We start from the raw sequence: 24,678 nt of genomic DNA, 5'->3' as shown, positions 1-24,678 counted from the left end.
CTCTCTTTTGTATTTTATGTCTACTGAACATCTGCATTATAATTCAGCTTGTCAATGTTCATTTGCCCATTCATGTTTTGTTTGTACTTTACTACTTATGAATGATGCGATCCTTGTTTTTAACAAATTTTAAAAAAGAAATTTGCGTTTTTAATTTGAAAAAAAAACTTGTTTATCAAAATACATAAAAAATATTGATTAGCTTAAAAAGATAATTTCTTGTTTATCTAAATATTTTTCATTATGAAATTGCAAAAAAATGTCAAAAACATTTTTCAATAACAAATCAAATGAATAAATTAACTAGAATATCAAAATGCAATGAAACCAAAGCGTTTACAGAATCTTAAATAAATAAAAAGCTTTTTTGCTTTAAAATTTTACTTTTTTGTTAAAAAAATGGACAAAATACAATATTTTTGAAATTAATAAAGTATTTTAACCCTAGTAGTTTTTACCCCTTTTCGGTCAGATTAGAAATTCACAGTCACTAGATTTCAGATTTAAATCTGTCTCAATATGACTCTTTGTTACCAAAGTTCAGATATGACAAAATTTGACCAAAGTTCAGATTTCAATCTGAAATTTAGTGACATTATGTCAGGTTATTTTCTCATTTTTGGCAATGCAAACAAATCTGACACAATATCACCAAAAGTCATATATGACATTTAGTGACATAGAGTCAGAGTTGGGGAAATTACCTAATCTGACACATTATTGCCAAAAGTCATATATGACATTTAGTGAAATAGAGTCAGAGTTGAGAAAATTACCTAATCTGACACAATATCACTAAAAGTCATATATGACATTTAGTGACATAGAGTCAGAGTTGGGGAAATTACCTAATCTGACACAATATCACTAAAAGTCATATATGACATTTAGTGACATAGAGTCAGAGTTGAGGAAATTACCCAATCTGACACAATATCACCAAAGGTCATATATGACATTTAGTGACAAAGAGTCAGAGTTGGGGCAATTACCATATCTGACACATTGTTATCAGAATTCATATATGACATTTAGTGACATAGAGTCAGAGTTGGGGCAATTACCATATCTGGCACATTATTACCAAAAGTCATATATGACATTTAGTGAGATAGAGTCAGAGTTGGGGAAATTACCTAATCTGACACATTGTTACCAGAATTCATATATGACATTTAGTGACATAGAGTCAGAGTTGGGGCAATCACCATATCTGACACATTGTTACCAAAAGTTATATATGACATTTAGTGAAATAGAGTCAGAGTTGAGAAAATTACCTAATCTGACACATTGTTGCCAAAAGTCAGATATGACATTTAGTGACATAGAGTCAGATTTTAGAAAATTACCTAATCTGACACATTATTACCAAAAGTCATATATGACATTTAGTGACATAGAGTCAGAGTTGGGGAAATTACCTAATCTGACACATTGTTACTAAAAGTCATATATGACATTTAGTGACATAAAGTCATAGTTCAGGAATATACCTAATCTGACACATTGTTACCAATAGTCATATATGACATTTAGTGACATAGAGTCAGAGTTGGGGAAGTTACCTAATCTGACACATTCTTACCAAAAGTCATATATGACATTTAGTGACATAGAGTCAGAGTTGGGGAAGTTACCTAATCTGACACATTGTTACAAAAAATCATATAGGACATTTAGTGACATAGAGTTAGAGTTGAGAAAACTACCTAATCTGACACATTGTAGCCAAAAGTCAGATATGACATTTAGTGACATAGAGTCAGAGTTGGGGCAATTACCATATCTGACACATTGTTACCAAAATTCATATATGACATTTAGTGACAAAGAGTCAGAGTTGGGGAAGTTACCTAATATGACACATTCTTACCAGAATTCATATATGACATTTAGTGACATAGAGTCTGAGTTGAGAAAACTACCTAATCTGACACATTGTTATTAGAATTCATATATGACATTTAGTGACATAGAGTTAGAGTTGGTGAAATTACAATCCTACCCCATATCTATAAAATAGCCACATTGTCACAGAAACACTGACAAATTATCATGGGCCTATGCTCCCCCTGTGGATTGAAACATCTTGTTACTGTTTATTTTACTAATAGTGTTATCCTTATTTTTTATAAATCAATCTTAAAAGATTGAAACATACTTAGATTTGTAAGCATGACAAATTCCAAAAGTATCACAGCACATTGAAAGACGTTAGCTTTAAAAAAAAGCAAAGAAACCTTTTAAAAATTAGTAGTTTTGACTTTTGAGGTCTGAGGAGTAACATACAGATTGGAAAAATGTGCAAAGGTTTTTGAATCTTGACAGAAAGTTTTAGCTGTCTATCTTAAATAAAGGCTGAGAAAAGGCTGTAATGAACACAGACTGAATGTTGCACAGAAAAACACACAGATAATGTGAAATTTACAGTAACCTCACTACTGAAAAGGATATTTTGTCAGTCTTTCATTTTTTTTATCTAGAATTTTATTTTTTAGCTATTGTTCTTCATTGATAGCAGCAAAGCTACTTGGTATTTCATTCATAACATAGCTACTCTATAATTTACTTTTTCTGTCTGTCCACCAGTGGATCAGTGAGGAAATGTGCAGACATTACACTCAAATGCCAGGTCCAACAACAATGGATAAATTTTAACATCTTTAGTTATGAAGCGTACCTAACTATGATTTGAACCTATCACTTTTCATTGACAAGCAGTGTGTTTTTAGTAGTGAAGCTACTCTATAATTGAATTAAAGTTCCGACTTAAACGTCAAATCCAGGCTTACATGGAGAAATACCTTGAGGCAGAACCTGCAGATGTGCGTAATTGGCTCAAAGAAGGAAAACAGGATGTTTATCTTACAAATATCAAGGCAAACATTCTGAAAAGCTTTGTTTTGTATCAAGTAAAAAAGTTTAAGAGTGGAATTGACGTTACCCTTTATGCTGGCAATTATGGCAGGCCTAACATTCCAGGTGCAAAGCAGGCAAAGATTCGTTCTTTGGCACTAAACAAGAGGCACAGGGGACTCAGACCTGTTAGTGCTAGGGTAGGGGTTAGCTATAATACAGTTCGAAATGTTTTAAAGAAACAAGGAGCTAAACCCTTACATAGGTATAAAACACAGAAGATTAACCAAAGCCATATGGAGCGAAGAGTTAATTTCTCTACCTGGATGTTAAAAAATTTTAAATGTGTCAGATCCAATACAAATTTTGTCTTTCTGGTCAATAATGACTTTAGTGCCAAGATCAGGATACATCCCTCTAGAAATTCTAAGAATGATATAGTCTGGACAATGTCAAGAAATGAAGCAGGTGATGTCTTGGAGTCAAAAGAAGAAAAATTTAGTATCCTGGAGAGGATTGGTACCTGCTAGAGCACCTGTATTCATGAGTGACTTTTAGAAGAACTATTCCGATTCACCCAAACATATGACAGGAGTGCTGTATGCCAACCTTGTGAAAGAGTATGCTCTGCCTGCTGTACAGGAGCTGTTTCCCAGTGGCGATGCCATATGGCAAGATGACCCTGCTTCCATCCACAGGGGCGCTTGTGCTCTGGAAACTGTAGATGCTTGTTTTTCCAGAAGGATTGACCATCACATACAATGACCCAAATTTTCAGATGTGTGGCCAATTCACAATGGCATAGACTCGAAATAAAGTATTACCAAACTTTACCAATAAACTGTAAAGAGATATGATAAATATACAACCAAAATAACAAGTTAATGTTGAAATTCAAATCCTTCTCGTTCCTTCTTGAATATAAAATGAATTTGAAAATTTAGAAGATATATTTTAATTTCCTTATCAGGATGATGTTTTTATATGTCGTCTTTATGACAGGTTATTATATTATGAATATATTTCTTAAATTATGTATATAAAAAAATATTGTACGATAATATCAAATTAAATTAAAAATAATTTATTTTTTATGTTTTTTTTGTTCCAAAATCATCCCTGCATTAAAGAAAGAAAAATGTGTGTTTTGTTTTACAAAGCAGACTAAATATATTATGATAATATACAACGTCTCTTTGTGAGTTCATATTTATAATATTGATTTTTATAAATGAATTAATGAAAAAATATTTGTTTGAAATTTGACTAAATATCATATCGTATAATTTACTTAACCCTTTTATTTAATATTTCAAACAGCTGCCTTTTTTTATCTTTAAAGTTAGAAAAACTATTTTTTCAGAAGATGTTTATCTTTATTATTATTTTATATTAGAAATCTCAAAATTTATTAGCGGAACCATAAAGTATTTTGAATTTGGGCTGTGGTAAAAAATCTTGATAGTGGACATAAAAATGCACATGAAGCTCTCTAAAATTTTTTTAGGATTATTTTTTTTGGGGGGGGATATTTAACCCCCAATTAAAAAAACTGTTTTGGGGGGTAAATTTTATATGGGGGGGGGGGGAATAATCACCCCTTTACCCCCTCCCCTTGGACGTCCTTGTAGTTGTTACAAAATGGGTGAAATTGCACCACAGTTCTGATCCCACAATGTAAAAATTTCAAGTTCGAAACAGCATTTTGACACTTGAGTATCATTTTACCCACAAACCTGTCGCATAACTTTTTTTTTTTTATTTGAATCCCAAAATAAAGCTTGAACGCCTTTGATTTTTTTATCCTTATAAAAAAGTATCATGATAACTATTTATCTATTTGTCTCAAAGAATCTTGCTAACTTCTAGACAGATATGGTTTTTCTTTACATTAAAGCTTTTTATATGTCCTGGCAATGTTTATAACTATTTTGGGAAGGGTGCCTCCACCATATAAAAAATTGCTCCTGAACAAAAAATAACCCCCTAAAAATTTTGAAAAACAATCATCTTAAGTATAGTTAGGACTCTCCACCCCCTCCCCCTCCCCTCCCTATCCCCAAGTGCACCTAGAGACTTTAAGGGTACATAGCCGATAGTCCTTATATGGAAATAATTAGATGTATGTATATCTGTCTGTAACAAAGGAACTCGCTATCCACTGAACAGATATAGTCCTTGGTTTTTTTTTGTAAAACTTAAATTTAAAAATGGAGGGGATCAAATTCTAGTGCCCCTAATGAGCGCTGGGGGCGTAGCTGCTTGTTTAAAGTATGTCAAGCATCATTTTAAAATTAAAAAGAAAATAAATGTTTCAGATAATAACAACCCAACAAATTATGTCTATAGCAATTTGATCAGCTGATTGGTTTGAATACTAGATGTTTTTTTAAGTAGCGCAGCTACTCTAAATCTAGGGGATAAATCTAATTTTGCTTAGAATTTGCTTTCAGGTGTTTTAAACGTTGTAAATTGAAGATTTTATTTTGATAATTAATATTTTACAACAATATCTGCTATAAACTGTGAGTAAGTTTGATAAAATTACGTTTTTTTTGCAAGCTTTTTGGAAAATACTTCATTATTTTTATAATTCTGACAAAATAGAATTTCTGTTTAAGTAAATAACATAGCCACAAAAAGGTTTAAGTGGTTATTGAAATATTTTATTACCATTCTTGATAATTAAATAGTCGTTAACTATGTTTAATTTGCATTTTTTAAAAAGACAAGTAAAATATCCTACTTTAATGCTACTTTTATGAAGTTATCTTAAACCTTTTTCAAAAGTTTATTTTATTAAACTATTTTATTTTTCATTGATTTTATTGATTCAAAATATTAAAAGTATTTTTTAAAGGCTATAGATTAATTCTAATTAATTCCGATTTTTAATTTTTTAAATTTTTTTCAAATCTGAAATAATATGCATGTCTTTTCAAAGAATAGATTAAATAAAAAACGAAATTAAACATATTCAGGCTATCAAAAAGCAAAAAATATTCTTTTTAACCATTAAATCGCAAATATTTAAAATCATTAGATTTTAAGCTTATTTTGCATGGAAACACATTTTTTCAGTTATTTCTTCTCAACAATGGATCTTAAATGAGTATTACTGAAAATTTTTATGAAAATGTTATTAACAAAAACTTCGAATAAAGGAAATAATTGCTGTTTGCAAAAATGTGTGCAAAAAGTTGCCAATATCTCGTTAGAAGGGACTTAATAGATTTTAATTCTTACTGCTTATGACTCAGTGGACTATAAACTATTAGAAAAGTATCACTTTGAGGGTCAACTTTTTTTCTTTAGAAATTCGCAGTGAATTGAGAACGTCTGGGGCATCGTTAAGGAAAGGGTGGCCAAAATTGATTGCACTAATCTAGCCTAACTTAAAAGGGAGATAACTAAAGTATGGAGATCCATCCATGACAACAAGGCACTGTGCCATAGGCTTATTTCCTCCATATCTTCCAGATGCCAAGCTGTGGTTGCCAATGGAGGGAAGCAAATAACTTAAACGACTATTGTATGTTTTTGTAAATATATAAGGATGATTTATATTAACTTTTATTAATTTTAGACCAAAAAAAAAGATTTTATGAAAAAAAATTCTGATCAATCGTTTTTTTTAACACCCTTTATATACAGACAAACAGATGGACATACCTACAGACATATGGTCAGACAGACAGCAAACACATGGACAGACTGATGAACAGATGATTTTTTGGTAGCTACTTGTAGAGAAGCTTTGCTTTTAAAAAAAAATTCCAAAGGGGAAAGAGAAATTTTGAGCCAGTTTAAGTGGAGAAAAGGTTGTCTTGTAGACTTTTTGAAAAATTATCATGAAGTATTTTTTTAAAATCTATATCACATAAACATTATTTAATATTTTTCCAAATATAAGAAATTGACCATTTTCTAATTGAAACAGATGAACAGACATACAGACAATAGACAGACAGAAAAACAGACAGAAGGATAGACAGATGGACACACAGACGGACAGAAAGACGGACAGAAAGACAGACATACGGACAGACAGACAGACACACAAATAGTCAGACAAACATACAGAAGAACTGACAGAAAAACGGACAGACATACAGACAGACAGACAGATAGATGGACAGACAGACAGACAGAGTCCCACCTCACACCCAATATTCATTTTGTTTTGAAAACATGGATTACAACATCCATAAGTTGTGAAACTCTTCTATTTCTATAAATCTTATTTCATTAGTAAGTCAATCTATCTAAGTAACAAGGATGACAACATACATAAGAAACAAAGCACAAAAAAATCGTGGATTAGAATACATACAAATAGATTTAAAGAAAATTTGTTAAAGGGCGAATATAGGTTGAATATGATATGGGCTCAAAAAAACCGTGCCATTCCATAGATTATAAATAACTTAAAGATATTGACATATCTAATTGTATAAGTCTGTTTATAGCTTAAAACCTGTCAAACTCAAGATAATATTATGTAATTAGTGTGGTTCCCTAAGAACTCAAACACCCTAGCATCACACAAGGCTTCGTGGCAAGGTTAAATTAAAAAGCTTTCGTTAAAGGATAGTCGTAATAACGTGAAAAACAATTAATCAGGGGTAAATATACCAATCTTCTACCTTCATACAAATTATATAAAGTAAAATATTTTTTAAAAAGTTTAAAAAAACATCAAATAATGTAAAAAGTAAAAAAAAAATAATCGATATAATTTTCTTGGAGGAAGAATGATTTCAAATCCCTGTTTTTTTAAGGTTCGTGTGTGTGTGTGTTAAAAATGCGTACTTGAGGGTATTTATATTTTCAAGAATTAACCAATAATCTTTGTACAGAAACTGTACTATAAGACGTATTATTTACCCTAGTCAATACTATTGGCGCACTTTTACGCAAATTATTTTTACGCTTTTTAAAAATTGAATTAAAGAGTATATAATCTAAAATAATAAACATTTAAATTATCATTTAAGATGCGTGCCATTGTAATAGTCAATCAAACTTAAGCAAAATAGTCAAAAATGTCTTGTAAAGGGCTAAAATAAACGGTTTGTTGTCAATCTGATTTATCATATGTTCAATTGAAACAGAAAATTGAAAAATCTACTTAAGGATTTTTTGAATTTTTAAATTTGGCATAGATATTCTAAAAGTATGAAATGGCACCTTTCATATAAGCTCATATCATATCAAACCTATATTCACCCTTTAAACCAAGAAAAGATTTCTGGGAAAAAATAAACACTAAGCATTATATCATTTTGTATGATCACTGACAGACTGAAAGTCAAAGTAAATTACATACCGGATGTTCAGAGCATTGGGAAAATTTTTTTTTTGTTAATGTCATCCAAAAAAAGTTTAGCCAATACCCTGCTAATACCCTCTATGTCACTAAATATCATATATGAATTCTGATATCAATGTGTCAGATTAGATAATTCCACCAACTCTGACTCAATGTCACTAAATGTCATATATGAATTCTGGTAACAATGTGTAAGATTAGGTAATTGCCCAACTCTGACTCTATGTCACTAAATGTCATATATGACTTTTGATAACAATGTGTCAGATTAGGTAATTTCCCCAACTCTGACTCTATGTCACTAAATGTCATATATGACTTTTGGTAACAATGTGTCAGATTAGGTAATTTCCCTAACTCTGACTCTATGTCACTAAATGTCATATATGACTTTTGGTAACAATGTGTCAGATATGGTAATTTCCCCAACTCTGACTCTATATCACTAAATGTCATATATGACTTTTGATAACAATGTGTCAGATTAGGTAATTTCTCCCACTCTGGCTATTTGTCACTAAATGTCATATATGAATTCTGATAAAAAAGTGTCAGATTAGGCATTTTCCTCAACTCTGACTCTATGTCACTAAATGTCATTTATGACTTTCAGTAACAATGTGTCAGATTAGGCAATTTCCTCAACCCTGACTACATTCACTAAATATCATATATGACTTTTGGTGATATTGTGTCAGATTTGATTGCATCGCCAAAAATGAGAAAATAACCTGACATATTGTCACTAAATTACAAATTGAAATCTGAATATTAGTAAATTTTCGTCATATCTGAATATTGATAACAAAGAGTCATATTGCGACAGATTTAAATCTGACATCTGGGGACAGTGACTTTCTAAGCTGACCGAAAAGGGGTAAAAACTACTAGGGTATCATTTTGTATTATGACTGAGAGACTGAAAGTCAAAGTAAATTACATACTGGATGCTCTCAGCAATGGAAAAAAATATTTTGATACTGTCATCCAAAAAAAGTTTAACCAATACCCTGCTAAAAGGCAGTCCGACTGCCATGGATGCTTTCTGTAAACGAAAGGAAATTTAATTTTGATATGATTAACTACAAAAATTTTGAAAATTTTGAAAACTTAAGATATGGGGAAACATGTGAAAAATAAAAAAATAAAGATAAACACCAGAAATATTGGGGAAAATATAAAAATAGTCAAAAACCTGCTAAAAAGCAGTCGAACCGCCATGGCTATTCAACAGTTGATTATGCTCCTTAATGATGGTAATGTTGTCAAAAAAGTTTCAACCTTCTATCTTATATAGGAGTTGAGAAAATCATGTTTTCCCCACTTTGTCAAACAGACAGACAGACAGACAAACGTTTGGAATTATAGAGTATCTTCGCTGCTAAAAAAATAAGAAAATATTATCATGGGAGAATGTTTGTGTGGGTGTTGTGGTGTGTGTGTGTGTTTCTCTGCGCGCATCTTTACGGTCAAACAGTAGTGCGATAGCTGTTACAGTGAAGACACATAGATTGTTTAGATGCTAAAATTCAAAGTAAAGTTATTTTTAATAATAAGTTAATAGAAACCAAAAAGAAATCCCATGAAGATCAAATTATTTCTCTATTCTTTATTTAAATATTGCTTTAAACAGTTCAATCCAAATACTGAAATGAAAATGTTTGAGTTTTAATTGTTTTATTAGCAATATTTAAACATAATTCTTTAATCGTAATCAAAGACAAAAAAAAATCTGGAACGAAAAAAACCGTCAAAATCGACTTTTTAGAGCGCCTGAAAGGTAAGAATTATTTAGTAAATGAATCTTATAATTAATTTTAAATATGTACATATAACAATATTGAAAACGTTTTGAATGCTAAGAGGGAAATGGGCGGAGTTAAAATTGGCTTGGGTTAGGTAAAGTGTGAAATGGATAGGGATGTAATTCTACTCATTTGTGTATTATTTGAATTTTCAAATCTAGAAAATAGTCATATCTAATGTTTTATAAAGTTGTTTAAAAACTTCAGCATGCATTTAGAATAACCACACTACTTTTTAAAAATCAATACAAAGGTTAGGTTTATTTGTAAATGTGTCTCCTCGTATTCATAAACTTTATCTAAGTTAAGTTTAAATGTACAAATGTATAAATTAAGTTAAAAAACATCATTTAAAACATGTTTTGGTTTTCAATCTTAGGTTAGGTTTTGGCTTTAATTATGACTATTTGACTATATGGATTGTTTATATATTTCAACAGAGACTAATATTCTAAAAACTAAAAGTTGAATTTTCAATAAGTTCATTATTATTTAGTTTGATTAACCTATTAAATAAACCTGCAAATGTACTGTACCGGTAACGCATCTGCTCACTCATTGTCGAAAATGTTTTAATCTTGGCCCAACTGTGCATTATAACTAGAGATGGTAAAAATGGTTCATGCTGCTGCTGTCAGGTGCGCGACATAAAGCAATTGAGGCTGTCATCCTTATACTAAAGTAACAGGATGTTTGTGTATCTGTGTGTCTGTCTGTACCGAAAGATCTCGCTAACCGCTGAACCGCTCGGGTTCTCCTTAACAGGGTAGTTTCTCATAGGTCCCGGGAAGGTTTATAACTATTTTCTCAAGGGGGGGGGGGGGACACCCCCAACCCCCCCCCAAAAAATGAAAAATACCCCCCCCCCAAAAAAAACAGAAAAAAATTATTTTTTAACTACAAATAAAAATGATGGGGGGGGGGGGCATCCCCCCTCCCCCCCAAAAAAAATTTCCACCCCCCAAAATATTTTTTTACTTTTTCTTTTAAAATCTAAAATAAGAAATTGGGTTATCAAATTCGACTCCCCCTCCTCAAGTGCCCCTAGAGGCCTCTAGGGGCGTAGCCGCTAGTATTAAATATAGTAGTAAGGTTTTTAAAAGCGAAGCTTTTCTATAATTAGGGTACGTCCGTCCGTAACGGATAGCTTTTTACGTAATTCAGGCACATTAGAATTGTCCCATCAACTACAAATTTTGCATGGTGATCCCTGTAGTAGTTAGGTACAATTTAGAAAGCAATTAGACTATAAAAGTTTTAAAGATTTTTAATCAATATAATAGATTTGAAATCTGCATAAAATTTTAAAGATTTTTTATAAAATTCGTTTTTTATATAATTCTTTATTTAAAGGCGCAAATACGATTTAAGTTAATAAATTTTGACCAATAGGATAGCTGGATTGGAAACTACCTACGCTCTAATTGGTTGAATGATGTACGTCACTTAAGCTTCTCCAATCAGAGCGCAGATAGTTTTCAATCCACCAATCACAGATCTCAAAATTATTTAACTTAATTTGTATTTGCGCCTTTAAATAAAGAATTACATAAAAAACTAATTTTATAAAAAATCCTTAAAATTTTATGCAGATTTCAAATCTATTATATTGATTAAAAATCTTTAAAACTTTTATAGTCTAATAGCAATGCTATAATCGTTACCAGAATGTCCGTACGTCCATTTTCAACATGTTGATTTTTTCACTTTTTAACAACAAAATATGATCTAATTATCCGATTTTTGGTATACTGATTCCTGGGACAACAAAGTACAATATCATTAGCGAAGCAACTCTATAATCAAGTCATAAAAATGTAAGTATGTCCTTAAACATTATCCCGCATCAAGCAATTTTAACAAATTTACTTATAATTTTGCTTCGACTATTATACATTTATATTCTGATGACTAAAAACCTTACAAGTGTTAATGCCCTTTTTCCTACCGTTTCAGAGCTTCACTTTTGTGAATGTTGCCATCCTTGTTTTGTTTGTAACCTAAGATTTTGAAAGCTACAGAACTGATTGAGTTCTTTATTTTAGAGAATCTTCACATTGGTCTTACTTTTTAGGATGGTTTTATGCTATTTTGTTTCCTCCCTACCCCTTTAAATACAAAGTTTCTAAATGTTAGGTATGCAGCCGCTAGTATATCAAGTGTCAAGTAATTAATAGATTAACACAAGGATGACAACATCCATAAAAGCGAAGCACTGAAATGGAAAGACAAACGGACATTAACACTTATATAGTGTCAGAACTGAATAATCAGAATATAAATGTATAAGAGTCGAAGCAAAATTGTAAGTAAATTTGTTAAAAAACTGCTTTATACAGGATAATGTTTATGGACATACTTACATATTTAGGACTTGATTATAGAGTTGTTTCGCTTATAACATTATACTTTGTTGTCCCAGGAATCGATATATCAAAAATCAAATCAATCAGATGATTAGATCATATAAAAATTTGTTGTTAAAAAAGTTATAAAATCAACATGTTTAAAATGGACGTACGGAAATTTTGGTAATGATTATAGAGTTGCTACGCTTTCTAAATCACCATGCAAAATTTGAATTCGATAGGACAATTCTAACATGCCTAAATTATCGAAAAAAGCTATCCATTACGGACGGACGGACGGACCGACCCTAATTATAGAAAAGCTTTGCTTTTAATAAGAACACAAAAGCTTACACTTTTCTTCGATTCATTGTTTTTTTCATTGATCTATCCCTACTCAACTTAGATTTGTTATGTAAATAAACCACACGGACGCATTTAACAAGGACAACATCTACACTTTACTTAAGAACAAGGATGACAACATCCATAAAAACGAAGCTCTGGAACGTTATGACAGACGAACATTAACTTTTATAGAGTATCAGAATTGAATTTACAAAATATAAATATAAAAGTTTTGACAAAATTATATGTATTTTTTTTAAATACAGAATTCTGTTTAAGGACATACTGACTTTTTTTAGGACTTGATTATAGAGATGCTTCGCTTATAACATTGTGTTTTATTGTATTAGGAATCAGTACTTTAAATTTCAGATCAATCGGATGATTATATCAAATAAAAATTAAAATATGTTGTTACTTATGCATAGCAAACTTCTATTCAGGGATCGAAAGGGATAAGACAATGGCCGATGATTTGATGTACATCCCCAATGATGGTACACAAAATTACCCCTTCTGTAGATTACAATTATTGGTTGAAAGTCCCCAAAGTTTTTAACTAAGTTTGCAATGAATAAGAAAACATTATCATAAGACTTTGGGGACTATAGTAATAAACAGCATAATGTCCCCTCCCTCCCCAACTACTATACTGTTTTTTTTTCAAAGAAAGAGGGGACAATGGGTTGTTTATTACACTAGTCCTCAAATTATTATAAAAATGTTTTCTTATTCTTTGGGCTCTTTAGTTAATTTAAATTTGTTGTTTCATTAAGTTGAAAGTTCAAACGTTTCAACCAATAATTTTAATCTAATTCTACGGAAACGGTGATTTTGTGTATAATCATTGGGGAAGTACATCAATTTATCAGCCATTGTCTTATCCCTTTAGATCCCTGTTTTTTTTTAAAGCGACTTTGTATAATTAGAGTCGGTCCGGTTAGCTAGAATTATCCTATTGATAATCAACAAATATTAATTTTTTTTATAAATATGTTGTTGGCATAGAGTTGGCGTAAAACTTGTTTCTTGATGTAAATGAAGGGAAGTGGGTAATAACTTCAGAAAAAGGGGAAGGAGATTGTGGGGAAATTTTCACCTAGAATTGTTTGTTAGTATCCAATCCCTTTTCCCTGGTTTTACTACTTTGGAGCTTCGCTTTTGTATGTTTCCTCGTCAAAAGAGAAGCTTTTTATATAGTTAGGGTCTGTTTGTCCGTACATAATGGTTATATTTCATTAATTTTACATGTTAGAATGTTCTATCCATTTCAAACTTTTCATAATCATTTTATAAATGTTATCAGAAAGTCCACAATCCATTTAAAACATTTTATTTTTATCAATTAGTTCAAGTGTCCTTTGGTATGTTTGTTTAGGTGAAATTTTGGAAAGTTAAATATAAGGGGGGGGGGGGCTGAGGTGCATTTCTGATATTCATTTTAGTAGACTGATTTTTAGATGATGCTCTTACTTGAAGTAGCCTAGCTAAAAGATGACCAATAGCATTGGTCAACTGTCTATAATTAATACTACAATTAATCCTTCACAGCTTAGAATATACCTGCTTTTCAGAGACGTATAACATTGTCAGTGATAAAAGGGATAAAACAATGGATGATACATCAAAATACCCCTTCTAAATTCTATAATTATTGGTTAAAACGTTTGGACACTGCACCCAAAGTTATCTTTGGTTGACAACACTTACAGGTTTTTCTTATTAAATTTTGAATGTTTTTATTACATTAGAAGAGTGCAAATTTTCCACCAATAATTTTATTCTACAGTAGGATTATCTTGTTTATCATCATTTGGGATATGAATAAATGTTTTGTCCATTGGTTTATCCCTTGAATTCCTGTTAAATCTTTAACGTTTTTTCATTCATTGGCACAACAACTTTAGGGACTTTTTTACTCATTTTGAGTCTCCAAATGTTTTAACTACTAATTATAATTTACAGAAGGGGTAATTTTGTGCATCATCATTGGAGATGTATGTTAAGGCGGGTTGATTTTCCACTTTTTTGTTTACACAATTTTTTTAGTAAAAGTTCCCAAAGTAGTTAAATCAGCGAATGAGTAAACGTTATTAAAAAACTTTGGGGACCAGTGTAATAAATAGCTCATTGTTTCCTCTCTCTCTGGACAATGTGGTGATAAAACTTTGGGTACTTTCTTATTCCCTACTTTGACATTGGGCTGTTTATAACACTGGTACCCAAAGTTTTATGATAATGTTTTCTCATTCGTTGGTTTAATAACTTTTACAAAATTATGATTAGTTGATTTATTAAATTGAGTGTTCAAACGTTTCAACCACTAATTTTAATCTTCAGAAGGTGTAATTTTGTGTGCCATTGATATGTACATCCATTTATCTGCCATTGTCTTATCCCTGTGTTTCATTAGATATTGCTATTTTCTTCAGGGATCTAAAGGGATAAGGCAAGGGCCGATAAATTGTTGTTGTATATCCCCAATGATAATACACAAAATTAACCCATCTGTAGATTGAAATAAGTGGTTGAAACGTTTGAACACTCAACTTTATGAACCAATCAATAAAAATACAATAAATATCCCTAGAGCTGGCGAGACAAAGAACAAGGAAAGGTTATTATAAAACTTTGGGGAATAGTGTATTAAAATGCCCATGGTTTTACCCTCCCTGTATTTTGTTTCTAATTAGCGGGTACACCCCTAAAAGCCTCTAATGGGGGGGGGGGGACGAATCAACTCCCCTTAATATTCAATTTTAGTTTTATAAAAAAAAAGGGAAAAAACATCTTTTCAGGACCTATGAGAAGCTACATTGTTAATTAGAACCATACTGGTTCAGCAGTTAGAGAGATCCCATTGTATTAACAGACAAACTGACACTCTCATATAGACATCCTGTTACTTTTATATAAGGAGAAACAAATATATGAATTGTTACTTTCAATAGATAGATAGTAAAGTTTAAGTTTTAAAAGTTTTATGTTGTGTTGTATCTTTTTTAGATATCCTTTCCGGTTAGTTTTTTTTCTAGATAATCGTTTTTGTGGTTAAATATTTGTGTTATATAACAATCAAGTTATTTGCATAAACCACAGAGGGAGTGGACATTGGACTGGAAATTATACTGGTTCTATAATCTCTAATTTGTTGGCTTAAAATCTTTGAATATGATTTAAAAATATTGATTGGATGTTACATGCCAAACATACAGACTGAAAGTTTTAAAAATTTTCATTAAAAATTGTGTAAAAGTTAGAAGAACACTTTAGATTATAAGTACTGAGTCATTTAAAAAAAGGTTTTAGTAGGATTATAATCAATGTTACTTTGTGTTTCGTGCAAAAAAATTGGTGACAGCTAGGAGTAAAAAAAATAAAGTAAAGGTTGCATAGTTGTGTAATTTAAAAAGAAATTTTGTAAATCTAACATTCAAAATAAGAGACAAAAAACTTTATGGGGGGGAGGATATTAAAAAAATATAGGGTGCTTGCTTACATGTGAAGACCGGAGCACCGAAACCCCCCCCCCCGCTTAGTTTTGACAAAAATCAAAAATAAGGGGGGGGTAGTTTTTAACCCCCCGCTTAGTTTTGACAAAAATCAAAAATAAGGGGGGGGTATTTTTGATTTATTTTTTCTTGATTTACCTCACTCAACTTTCTGGCGTGTGTACAGTGAAAAAACTACCCCCCCCTTATTTTTGATTTTCTTAAAAATTAAGGGGGGGGGGGTTAAGTCTTTGCCTTGCTGAGCTTTTTTCCTCCTTGCCGTTTTCCAGACATTAAAAAACTACCCCCCCCTTATTTTTGATTTTTGTCAAAACTAAGCGGGGGGGGGGGGGTTTTCGGTGCTCCAGTCTACCACATGTAAGCAAGTACCAAATATAGAAACCACTTCAAAATATATCACAATATAAATCTTGATCTTAGCTACATTTTATTGCATATTCTGTGTTTTTTAGTTTTTTTTCTGATATATTATTACTATTTAGTTTAATAAATTGTGTAATTTGTAAAATTGAATTTTGAAATCAAGTATTCATAGATATCTAATTAAAAGTATTGAATTTTTCCTTATTTTTTGCATCAAAGGGGTAGTTGCAAGAATTGCATTTAAACTTGAATTTAGTGAACTGCATATTTTTTATGTTCAATAGTTTATCTAGAGGACATACATTTGTAATAATTTCAATTTTCTACCAGGTAGCTTTAAAAATATCTAGACTTGAAAATTATATATGTTAGATGGTATTTTTGTAACTTATGCTTGCCATCAAACTTTTTTAATGCACTTTATGCAACTATCCCTTTAGATATTATATGTTGATTTGTAATCATTTCTAATTAGTATACATATTGTCAAAAATTAATTTAACACAAAATTTTAGAATCACTTCTATGTCAGGTTGTTAATTTTTTTAGTCTGGTGTTGAGGTGGTTTTGAAAATCTTAAAACTACATCATAACTTATTTTTAAATTGTTGATGAACAGTTTTTGATGCAGTTACCACACAAACAAAGAAATGAGAAACCAAGAAAGAGACAATTTTCAATAGAATAACTTAATTAAAAGATTGTTACATAAGTACAAAATCGTTTATGATAGTTACTTCTGTTGACCCATTTGCACAACTAGAACAACCAGAATCTTTTGAAGAGTACCATCATTTAATTTTATAGTTTTATATTTTTAAATTAAATATTTTTTAATTTTGTAAAATTTATTGCTATTAAAATCAAAATATCAGAATTATTATTTGTTTAAATAAAGAGTATGACTACTTGTCATTAAGAGTCAGATTAGAGTATGACTATTTTTCACTTGAAATAGATTAGAGTATGACTGTTTGTCACTAAAAGGCAGTTTAGAGTATGACTGTTTGTCACTAAAAGTCAGTATGGAGTATGACTGTTTGTCACTAAAAGTCAGATTAGAGTATGACTATTTGTCATCAAATATCAGATTAGAGTATGACTGTTTGTCATCAAAAGTCAGGTTAGAGTATGACTGTTTGTCATCAAATGTCAGATTAGAGTATGACTGTTTGTCATCAAATGTCAGATTAGAGTATGACTGTTTGTCATCAAATGTCAGATTTGAGTATGACTGTTTGTCTTCAAATGTCAGATTAAAGTATGGCTGTTTGTCATCAATTGTCAGATTAGAGTATGACTGTTTGTCATCATATGTCAGATTAGAGTATGACTAATTGTCTTCAAATGTCAGATTGGAGTATGACTGTTTGTCATCAATTGTCAGATTAGAGTATGACTGTTTGTCATCAAATGTCAGATTAGAGTATGACTGTTTGTCATCAACTGTCAGATTAGAGTATGACTGTTTGTCATCAAATGTCAGATAAGAGTATGACTGCTTGTCATCAAATGTCAGATTAGAGTATGACTGTTTGTCTTCAAATGTCAGATTAGAGTAGGACTGTTTGTCATCAATTGTCAGATTAGAGTATGACTGTTTGTCATCAAATGTCAGATTAGAGTATGACTGTTTGTCATCAATTGTCAGATTAGAGTATGACTGTTTGTCATCAAATGTCAGATTAGAGTATGACTGTTTGTCATCAATTGTCAGATTAGAGTATGACTGTTTGTCATCAAATGTCAGATTAGAGTATGACTGTTTGTCATCAAATGTCAGATTAAAATATGACTGTTTGTCACTAAAAGTCAGTTAGGAGTATGACCATTTGTTATCAAATGTCAGATTAGAGTATGACTGTTTGTCATCAAATGTCAGATTAGAGTATGTCTGTTTGTCACTAAAAGTCAGTTAGGAGTATGACCATTTGTTATCAAATGTCAGATTAGAGTATGACTGTTTGTCATCAAATGTCAGATTAGAGTATGACTGTTTGTAATCAAATGTCAGATTAGAGTATGACTGTTTGTCATCAAATGTCAGATTAAAGTATGACTGTTTGTCTTCAAATGTCAGATTAGAGTATGACTGTTTGTCATCAATTGTCAGATTAGAGTATGACTGTTTGTCATCAAATGTCAGATTAGAGTATGACTGTTTGTCATCAAATGTCAGATTAAAGTATGACTGTTTGTCACTAAAAGTCAGTTAGGAGTATGACCATTTGTTATCAAATGTCAGATTAGAGTAGGACTGTTTGTTATCAAATGTCAGATTACAGTATGACTGTTTGTCATCAAATGTCAGATTAGAGTATGACTGTTTGTCATCAAATGTCAGATTAAAGTATGACTGTTTGTCATCAAATGTCAGATTAGAGTATGACTGTTTGTCATCAATTGTCAGATTAGAGTATGACTGTTTGTCATCAAATGTCAGGTTAGAGTATGACTGTTTGTCATCAAATGTCAGATAAGGGATTAACTGGGCAAATTTTGAGGGTCAATTTAATCACAGATTACGATCTTAATCACCTGAACTTTGCTCACATTGAGTCAGATTCGTCAGATTTTAATCTGAAATCCCCCCTGACAGATTAAAAATTTGGCGGCAAATCCTGAGTAATCTGAGTTTTAGTACCTTTTTGCGCTAAAACACAGGTTTCGTCAGATTACAATCTGACTAAATGGAATCAAATGTCAGAGTTGATTGATGAGGGGCGGGCAGATTAAAACCTGAGGAAAACCTGTCAAAATTCAGATTAGACAAGGTTTTGTCACTACTTGTCAGATTTAAAAACTACTAGGGTAAGTTAGGTCAAGTTTAGCTAGGGCTAAACTATTTTTCTATAAAAAATGAGATTTTATGTGGTAAAGCGTCGAGTGTTGGATTATTACCGTCTCCTATATTAACTCAGTGGAGTTATAAATTAAACACACATACAAATCAGATGATAGAGTTGCAGCGCTTGATATATTATGCAACGTTTCTCTGTGCCCAAATTTTGCACCCACTTTCTCGTGTAAATATGTCGCTGTGCAAAAAAAATACATTGTAAGTAGCGCAGCTACTCTATACTTGTGTTTGTATGTTCGTGGTAAAATAAAAGTGGTTAAAACTGACATGTCAACACAACGTTTTACAATTACATTATGAATATACAATAAATAAATTAACTCCAATAGGGAAATAATTACCTCTGCCATTTTTTTAACGTTGTCATCCTTGTTTATTTTAATAAAAATCATCTAATTGATTTTTTTCTAAAAGGAAGCTAAAATAAAATTCGTTTAATTTTTTAATATATCTTAATATATTTAGACCTTATTAAACTTGAAATTTAATGACAAAAATGGTCATATATTTGCTAATTATCCACTAATTACAGCCTCTGGTAGCTGCGCCCTGCGTTCATTTAATTATTCTTGTTTAATTAGGGGGTAATTAGGGCACTTATTATGTTATGGGAGGGTAGGGCGACTACTTGCCTTTGGGGCATAACTTCCTAGCAGTTTTGCAAATGAGAAGTGGTTAAGTGAAAAGTAGCACAATTTTTAAAAGCGAAGCTTTTCTATAATTAGGGTCGGTCCGTCCGTCCGTCACAGAGAGTTAGCTCTTTTCGTTAATTTAAACAGGTTAGAATTGTCCTATCGATTCCAAACTTTGCATGATGATTCCTAAAGTAGTTAGGTACAATTTAGAAAGCGTAGCAACTCTATAAACAATACCAGAATGACCGTACGTCCATTTTAAACATGTCGATTTTTATCTTTTTTAAGAACAAATTTTTGTATGTTAAAATCATCCGATTCTTCTGATTTTTTTAAAACTGATTCCTATTACAACAAGGTACAATGTTATAAGCGAAGCATCTCTATAAACAAGTCTCAAAAATGTAAGTATGTCCTTAAACAGTATCATCTATTTATGCAGTTTTGCAACAAATTTTCTTAAAATATTGTTTGTACTGATGCATTAATATTCTGCTAATTCAGTTCTGACAATCTACAAGTGTTCGTTTGTCCTTCCATTTCAGAGCTTCGCTTATATGAATGTTGTCATCCTTGTTAAGAAATGCAATGCAATAGAACCTTTTTAAATTTCGGGAATAACAAAACTGGGTTAAATATTTTTTCTTTTTAATTTCCGCGGAAAGCTGTCTATAATGCCAAAATGTTCCTTTTTAAAGTTTCTTAATTTGAAATATTTCAATGTTATTTTCTTTAATTTTCTTATACAGTTTTGGGCTATTAGATTTAACCTAAGGCTCTTGATCTTTCAGGGTTGAATTTCAATTTTTAAAAACTTTCTTAGGGCTTTAAAAAAGATAGTTAACATTTATATTAATTGATTGTTTATGTATTTTTCTAACATAACTATACAGGAATCACTTTAACTGATAATGGTGTAATGATTATAGAGATTTTAATATACCCAAATAAACAATCACACATATACGTTAGAGACAGACAGGCCGTAAATGTAGAAAAGATTACCTTTTAACAAGAAACGCAGAAAATATAAAAAGTAAAAGAAAATTAATTAATATGTTCTTTTCTGTTTCAGAGATGTGAGCAGTGAATCATGCTGGACGAACCATGGCCGCTCCATCCTGGACCTTGCCTCCAGGGTCACAGAATTTGTATTCAACATCAACCTGGACAGCGACCAGGACCTGTTGGCTGCCGGCGGCGGTCGGTCAGACAGCCAAGGCCCCGTAGACGCCAATGATAACCACCAAGTTAATAATAACAAAAGTGAAAATAATAACAAAACTTGTTTTATTCCGGATACATCAAGCATGAACCGCAACCTGCCCGGCCTAAAAACAGGAGTTATTATCAACAACTATGCCAGCCAGGAGCCTATTCCGACAGAATCTACCCAGAAAATTGACGGTATGTACGAAGTTCTGTTACTCCAAGAAAAAGTGGTTCTCCAAGTGGTAGACAGGCTGAAGCTCTGCTCTCACAGATCTCAGTACACCCCGCAAAAGCCGAAACGCGATACTATCCGCGTTTTGGATCATCTCCACCTATCCTTCATGAAACTATATCATCTCAGCCTATTTCGTGAGATGCGTCAGCTGCTCAGTTTTGTGACAAAAAGCAGCGGTGCCCGCGGCAGCAGCTTAGTGCTGAGTGAAAGCCTGAGTGTCCTCATTGAATTGGGTAAAAGCCAACAGGACGATGTTGTTTTTGCTGTTATTTCCCAATTAGACATTGTCAGCGCGCTGGTCAAGCTGTGCCAGGTAAAGTCAAGAACCAAAGAAATTAAGCTACTTATTCTACGCGCGCTCAGCTCCCTGTGCTGTACCGAGGCTAGCATCCGCCAGCTGGAGGCTGCCGGCGGCGTACAACTTATCTGCTCCCTGTTGACCTCCAGCACAACCCTGGAGGTGAAGGTTGAAGCTGCCGGTGTTCTGGCACAAATTACCTCGCCCTGGATTACTGAAAATCATCGAGTCGCCGGCTTAACAGCCGCCATTCCCGAAATAGTTCTTCAATTGTCAACCCTGGCCAGTTTGGAGTGCGGCGAAGACAGCTTTCTGCTTGTGTCTGCGGCTTTGGCTAACTTAACATTCATGGAGCCAACCTCTTTGGACATAATTCTAGAGCACAATATCTGGCGGCTGCTGACCTCAAGAGTCGACATGGTTATGAATGGCAGCGGCGGTTCGACCGCCGAAAACGGCGTCATTTCTGTTTTTGTCCGTGATCAAGTTGTCACAATTTTAGCCAATCTAGCCGCTAAAGATAAGGGCCGCGACAGTCTAATCGCCTACGGCGGAATCAAGTATTTAGTCCGCGAGCTGGCAACGCCAATTTATTGCGTCGACAGTCAGCAAGAAATGGACGCGGTTGAGCGCATCATCAAAAAATCCGCCATCGCCCTGTGCCGCCTCTGTGTTGGGGAAAAGGAGTGCGGGGAGCTTGAATTGTCCGGCGGCGTGGAGCGGTCAGTGCAACTGTGCGAAGATGCAGTTTCTCGCAACTACAATGATTCTATTCTAGTGGCGTGTCTGGCGCTTCTACGGAGGGCGGCCAATTTTATCAAAATTGAACAGAGTTTTGTTCATGATAACTTGGTGGATTCGTTCAGAGAGCTCACTCAAGCACAAGAAAGCTATGTGTAAAACAACAGTACAAAGTGTGTTGAGGAGTAGCTTCACTACTGAAAAAAGACATAAATTTATTAAAGTGTATAAGGTCTAGCACCTATAAAAACAAGGCATTCAGGATATATTATATCATTCGATTTTCTAATTTTAAAAATTGTTAATAATAAAAAAAAATTTATTATGTGATAACTTATCCCAAAGATATTGTCAATACCTCAAGTAAATAATATTAAAATAAATTTTATCATTATTTTATAATATTGGTTTTTTTTTATCGTCAAACTATTCTATAAAAGTCGTCTGTCTGTGTGTTTGTACCGAAGGATCTCGCTAACCGCTTAACCGATTGGGTTCTCCTTAACAGGGTAGATTCTCATATGTCCTGGGAAGGTTTATAACTATTTTGGGGGAGGGTACCACCACCCTCCCTAGAGAAATTAAATTTTTTAAAAATTTCTCGATTTTAAAAAGAGAGAAACATAAATGTCAAACGCAAAATAGCCATATTTTAAATATAAAAAAAACATTTAAAGTGCCACTAGAGGCCTCTAGGGGCGTAGCCGCTAGTGAATATAATAAAGGAACAGTTTAGCTAACAAGTAACGCAGAAAATATTTATTTCAAAATTAGACCACATACAAACGGTTAAAAAAGTTAAGTTCAATTAGTATAGGTTAAAAAGAGTTAGAAACAAAGTTCTGAAAATTAGAACAATATTCTTTAGACATCATTGTTAGATACATATGTTGATGTCTAATTAAAGAATATTTTTTGTGAATAATTAAAAGTATTTATAGGTCTATTTCGTTTAAAGCAAATTATTCTTGAACTTAGAGACGGACTTACTGAGTGAGCTAAAGAGTAGCTACCCAGCTTGTAAAATTGATGCTTACAAACAATTAATTTCTCAAAAATTAAAGGGTAGGGCCTTTTTAAAAAAACATCATTCTTTTCAGAAAAGGGACAGCTATTAGAAAAAAAACACTTTATTTTAAGAATTATTTTTAAAAAAATTATTCTTTTTTTCGTGTGTACTTAATTTTTGTAGTATATTACTTTCTTTTTCAGTATAATATTTCATGTTCCTTTAAATTTATTCTCTTAAATCAAGTATTTAACATTTTCGAGCAAAACAATGTTTTTAAGTAGCAGTGCTACTCTATAGACCAGAGGTGGATTCTTAAAAAAAATTTGCCCCACTAATAGCTTAGTGGGGCAAAATTGTTTTCGTGAAAAATCCACTAAAATCACATTATTTAAAAATCTACAAAAATTAAACAAAATCATAGAAGGGTTATTAACATAAGATTTTATTTAATTTTTGTAGATTTTTTCTGTGATTTTAGAAGATTTTTCACGAAAACAATTTTGCCCCACTAAGCGATTAGTGTTAAATAGACTTCACGAGACCTAAAAAATGGACTTGAGCAAAATTTTCATCTGAGCACACTGTGCTTGTATATGAGTTGGTATTGGAAAATCTTGCTAATCAAGAGAACCTATGAGAATATATTGGGTATCAATGTAATTTCCATTCTATTGGTCCAAAGACATCCAAAGAGGAGGGAGTGGTCATTTGGCTGTTTAATACACATGTCCTCATTGTTTTAAAATAACGTTTTCTCATTCGTTGGTCAAACAACTTTGGTGACGAACCTAGTAATAGTGTCTAACTTTTATTGGTTGGTTCATTAGGTTTCAACTTTTTATTGTTATTTACAGAAGGGGTAATTCATTAAGTATGTTGTACATTAGTTTATCGACCATTGTCTAATCCCTGCTTTGCTTATGAACACAATTATCTTCGTTTTCATTAAAACTATAATAGCTAATAATAATTAATTACAAAAATGCACTAGGACCCTAATTTGTTACTTTGTTTATTTATATCTCATAAACGTCGAGAGTTGTATGATAATGGATATAATATATACGTGGACATATTAACAGTGGGGAAATTGTCGTCAATTTAGCTTGCTAATATGG

At 32.1% G+C, this 24,678-nt stretch overlaps 1 protein-coding gene across 1 annotated transcript in view; it reads left to right on the top strand.

Annotated features, from left to right (window-relative positions):
* The window catches only part of LOC145318515 (uncharacterized), a 28,581-nt gene extending 5,634 nt beyond the window's left edge, over positions 1-22,947 (top strand). The window contains exon 4 of the mRNA XM_080159813.1: positions 21,138-22,947. Coding sequence (XP_080015939.1) covers positions 21,138-22,707 — 1,570 coding nt within the window. The 3' untranslated portion in view covers positions 22,708-22,947. The remainder of the gene's footprint in view (positions 1-21,137) is intronic.
* The last annotated feature ends 1,731 nt before the right edge of the window (positions 22,948-24,678 follow it).

The sequence above is a fragment of the Acartia tonsa genome, chromosome 5 (genome assembly GCF_053477335.1).
Source record: "Acartia tonsa isolate MP-2025a chromosome 5, ASM5347733v1, whole genome shotgun sequence".
NCBI classification, from domain to species: domain Eukaryota; kingdom Metazoa; phylum Arthropoda; class Copepoda; order Calanoida; family Acartiidae; genus Acartia; species Acartia tonsa.
Note: the sequence above shows the minus strand (reverse complement) of the source record. Positions and strands in the feature narration are given on the sequence as shown.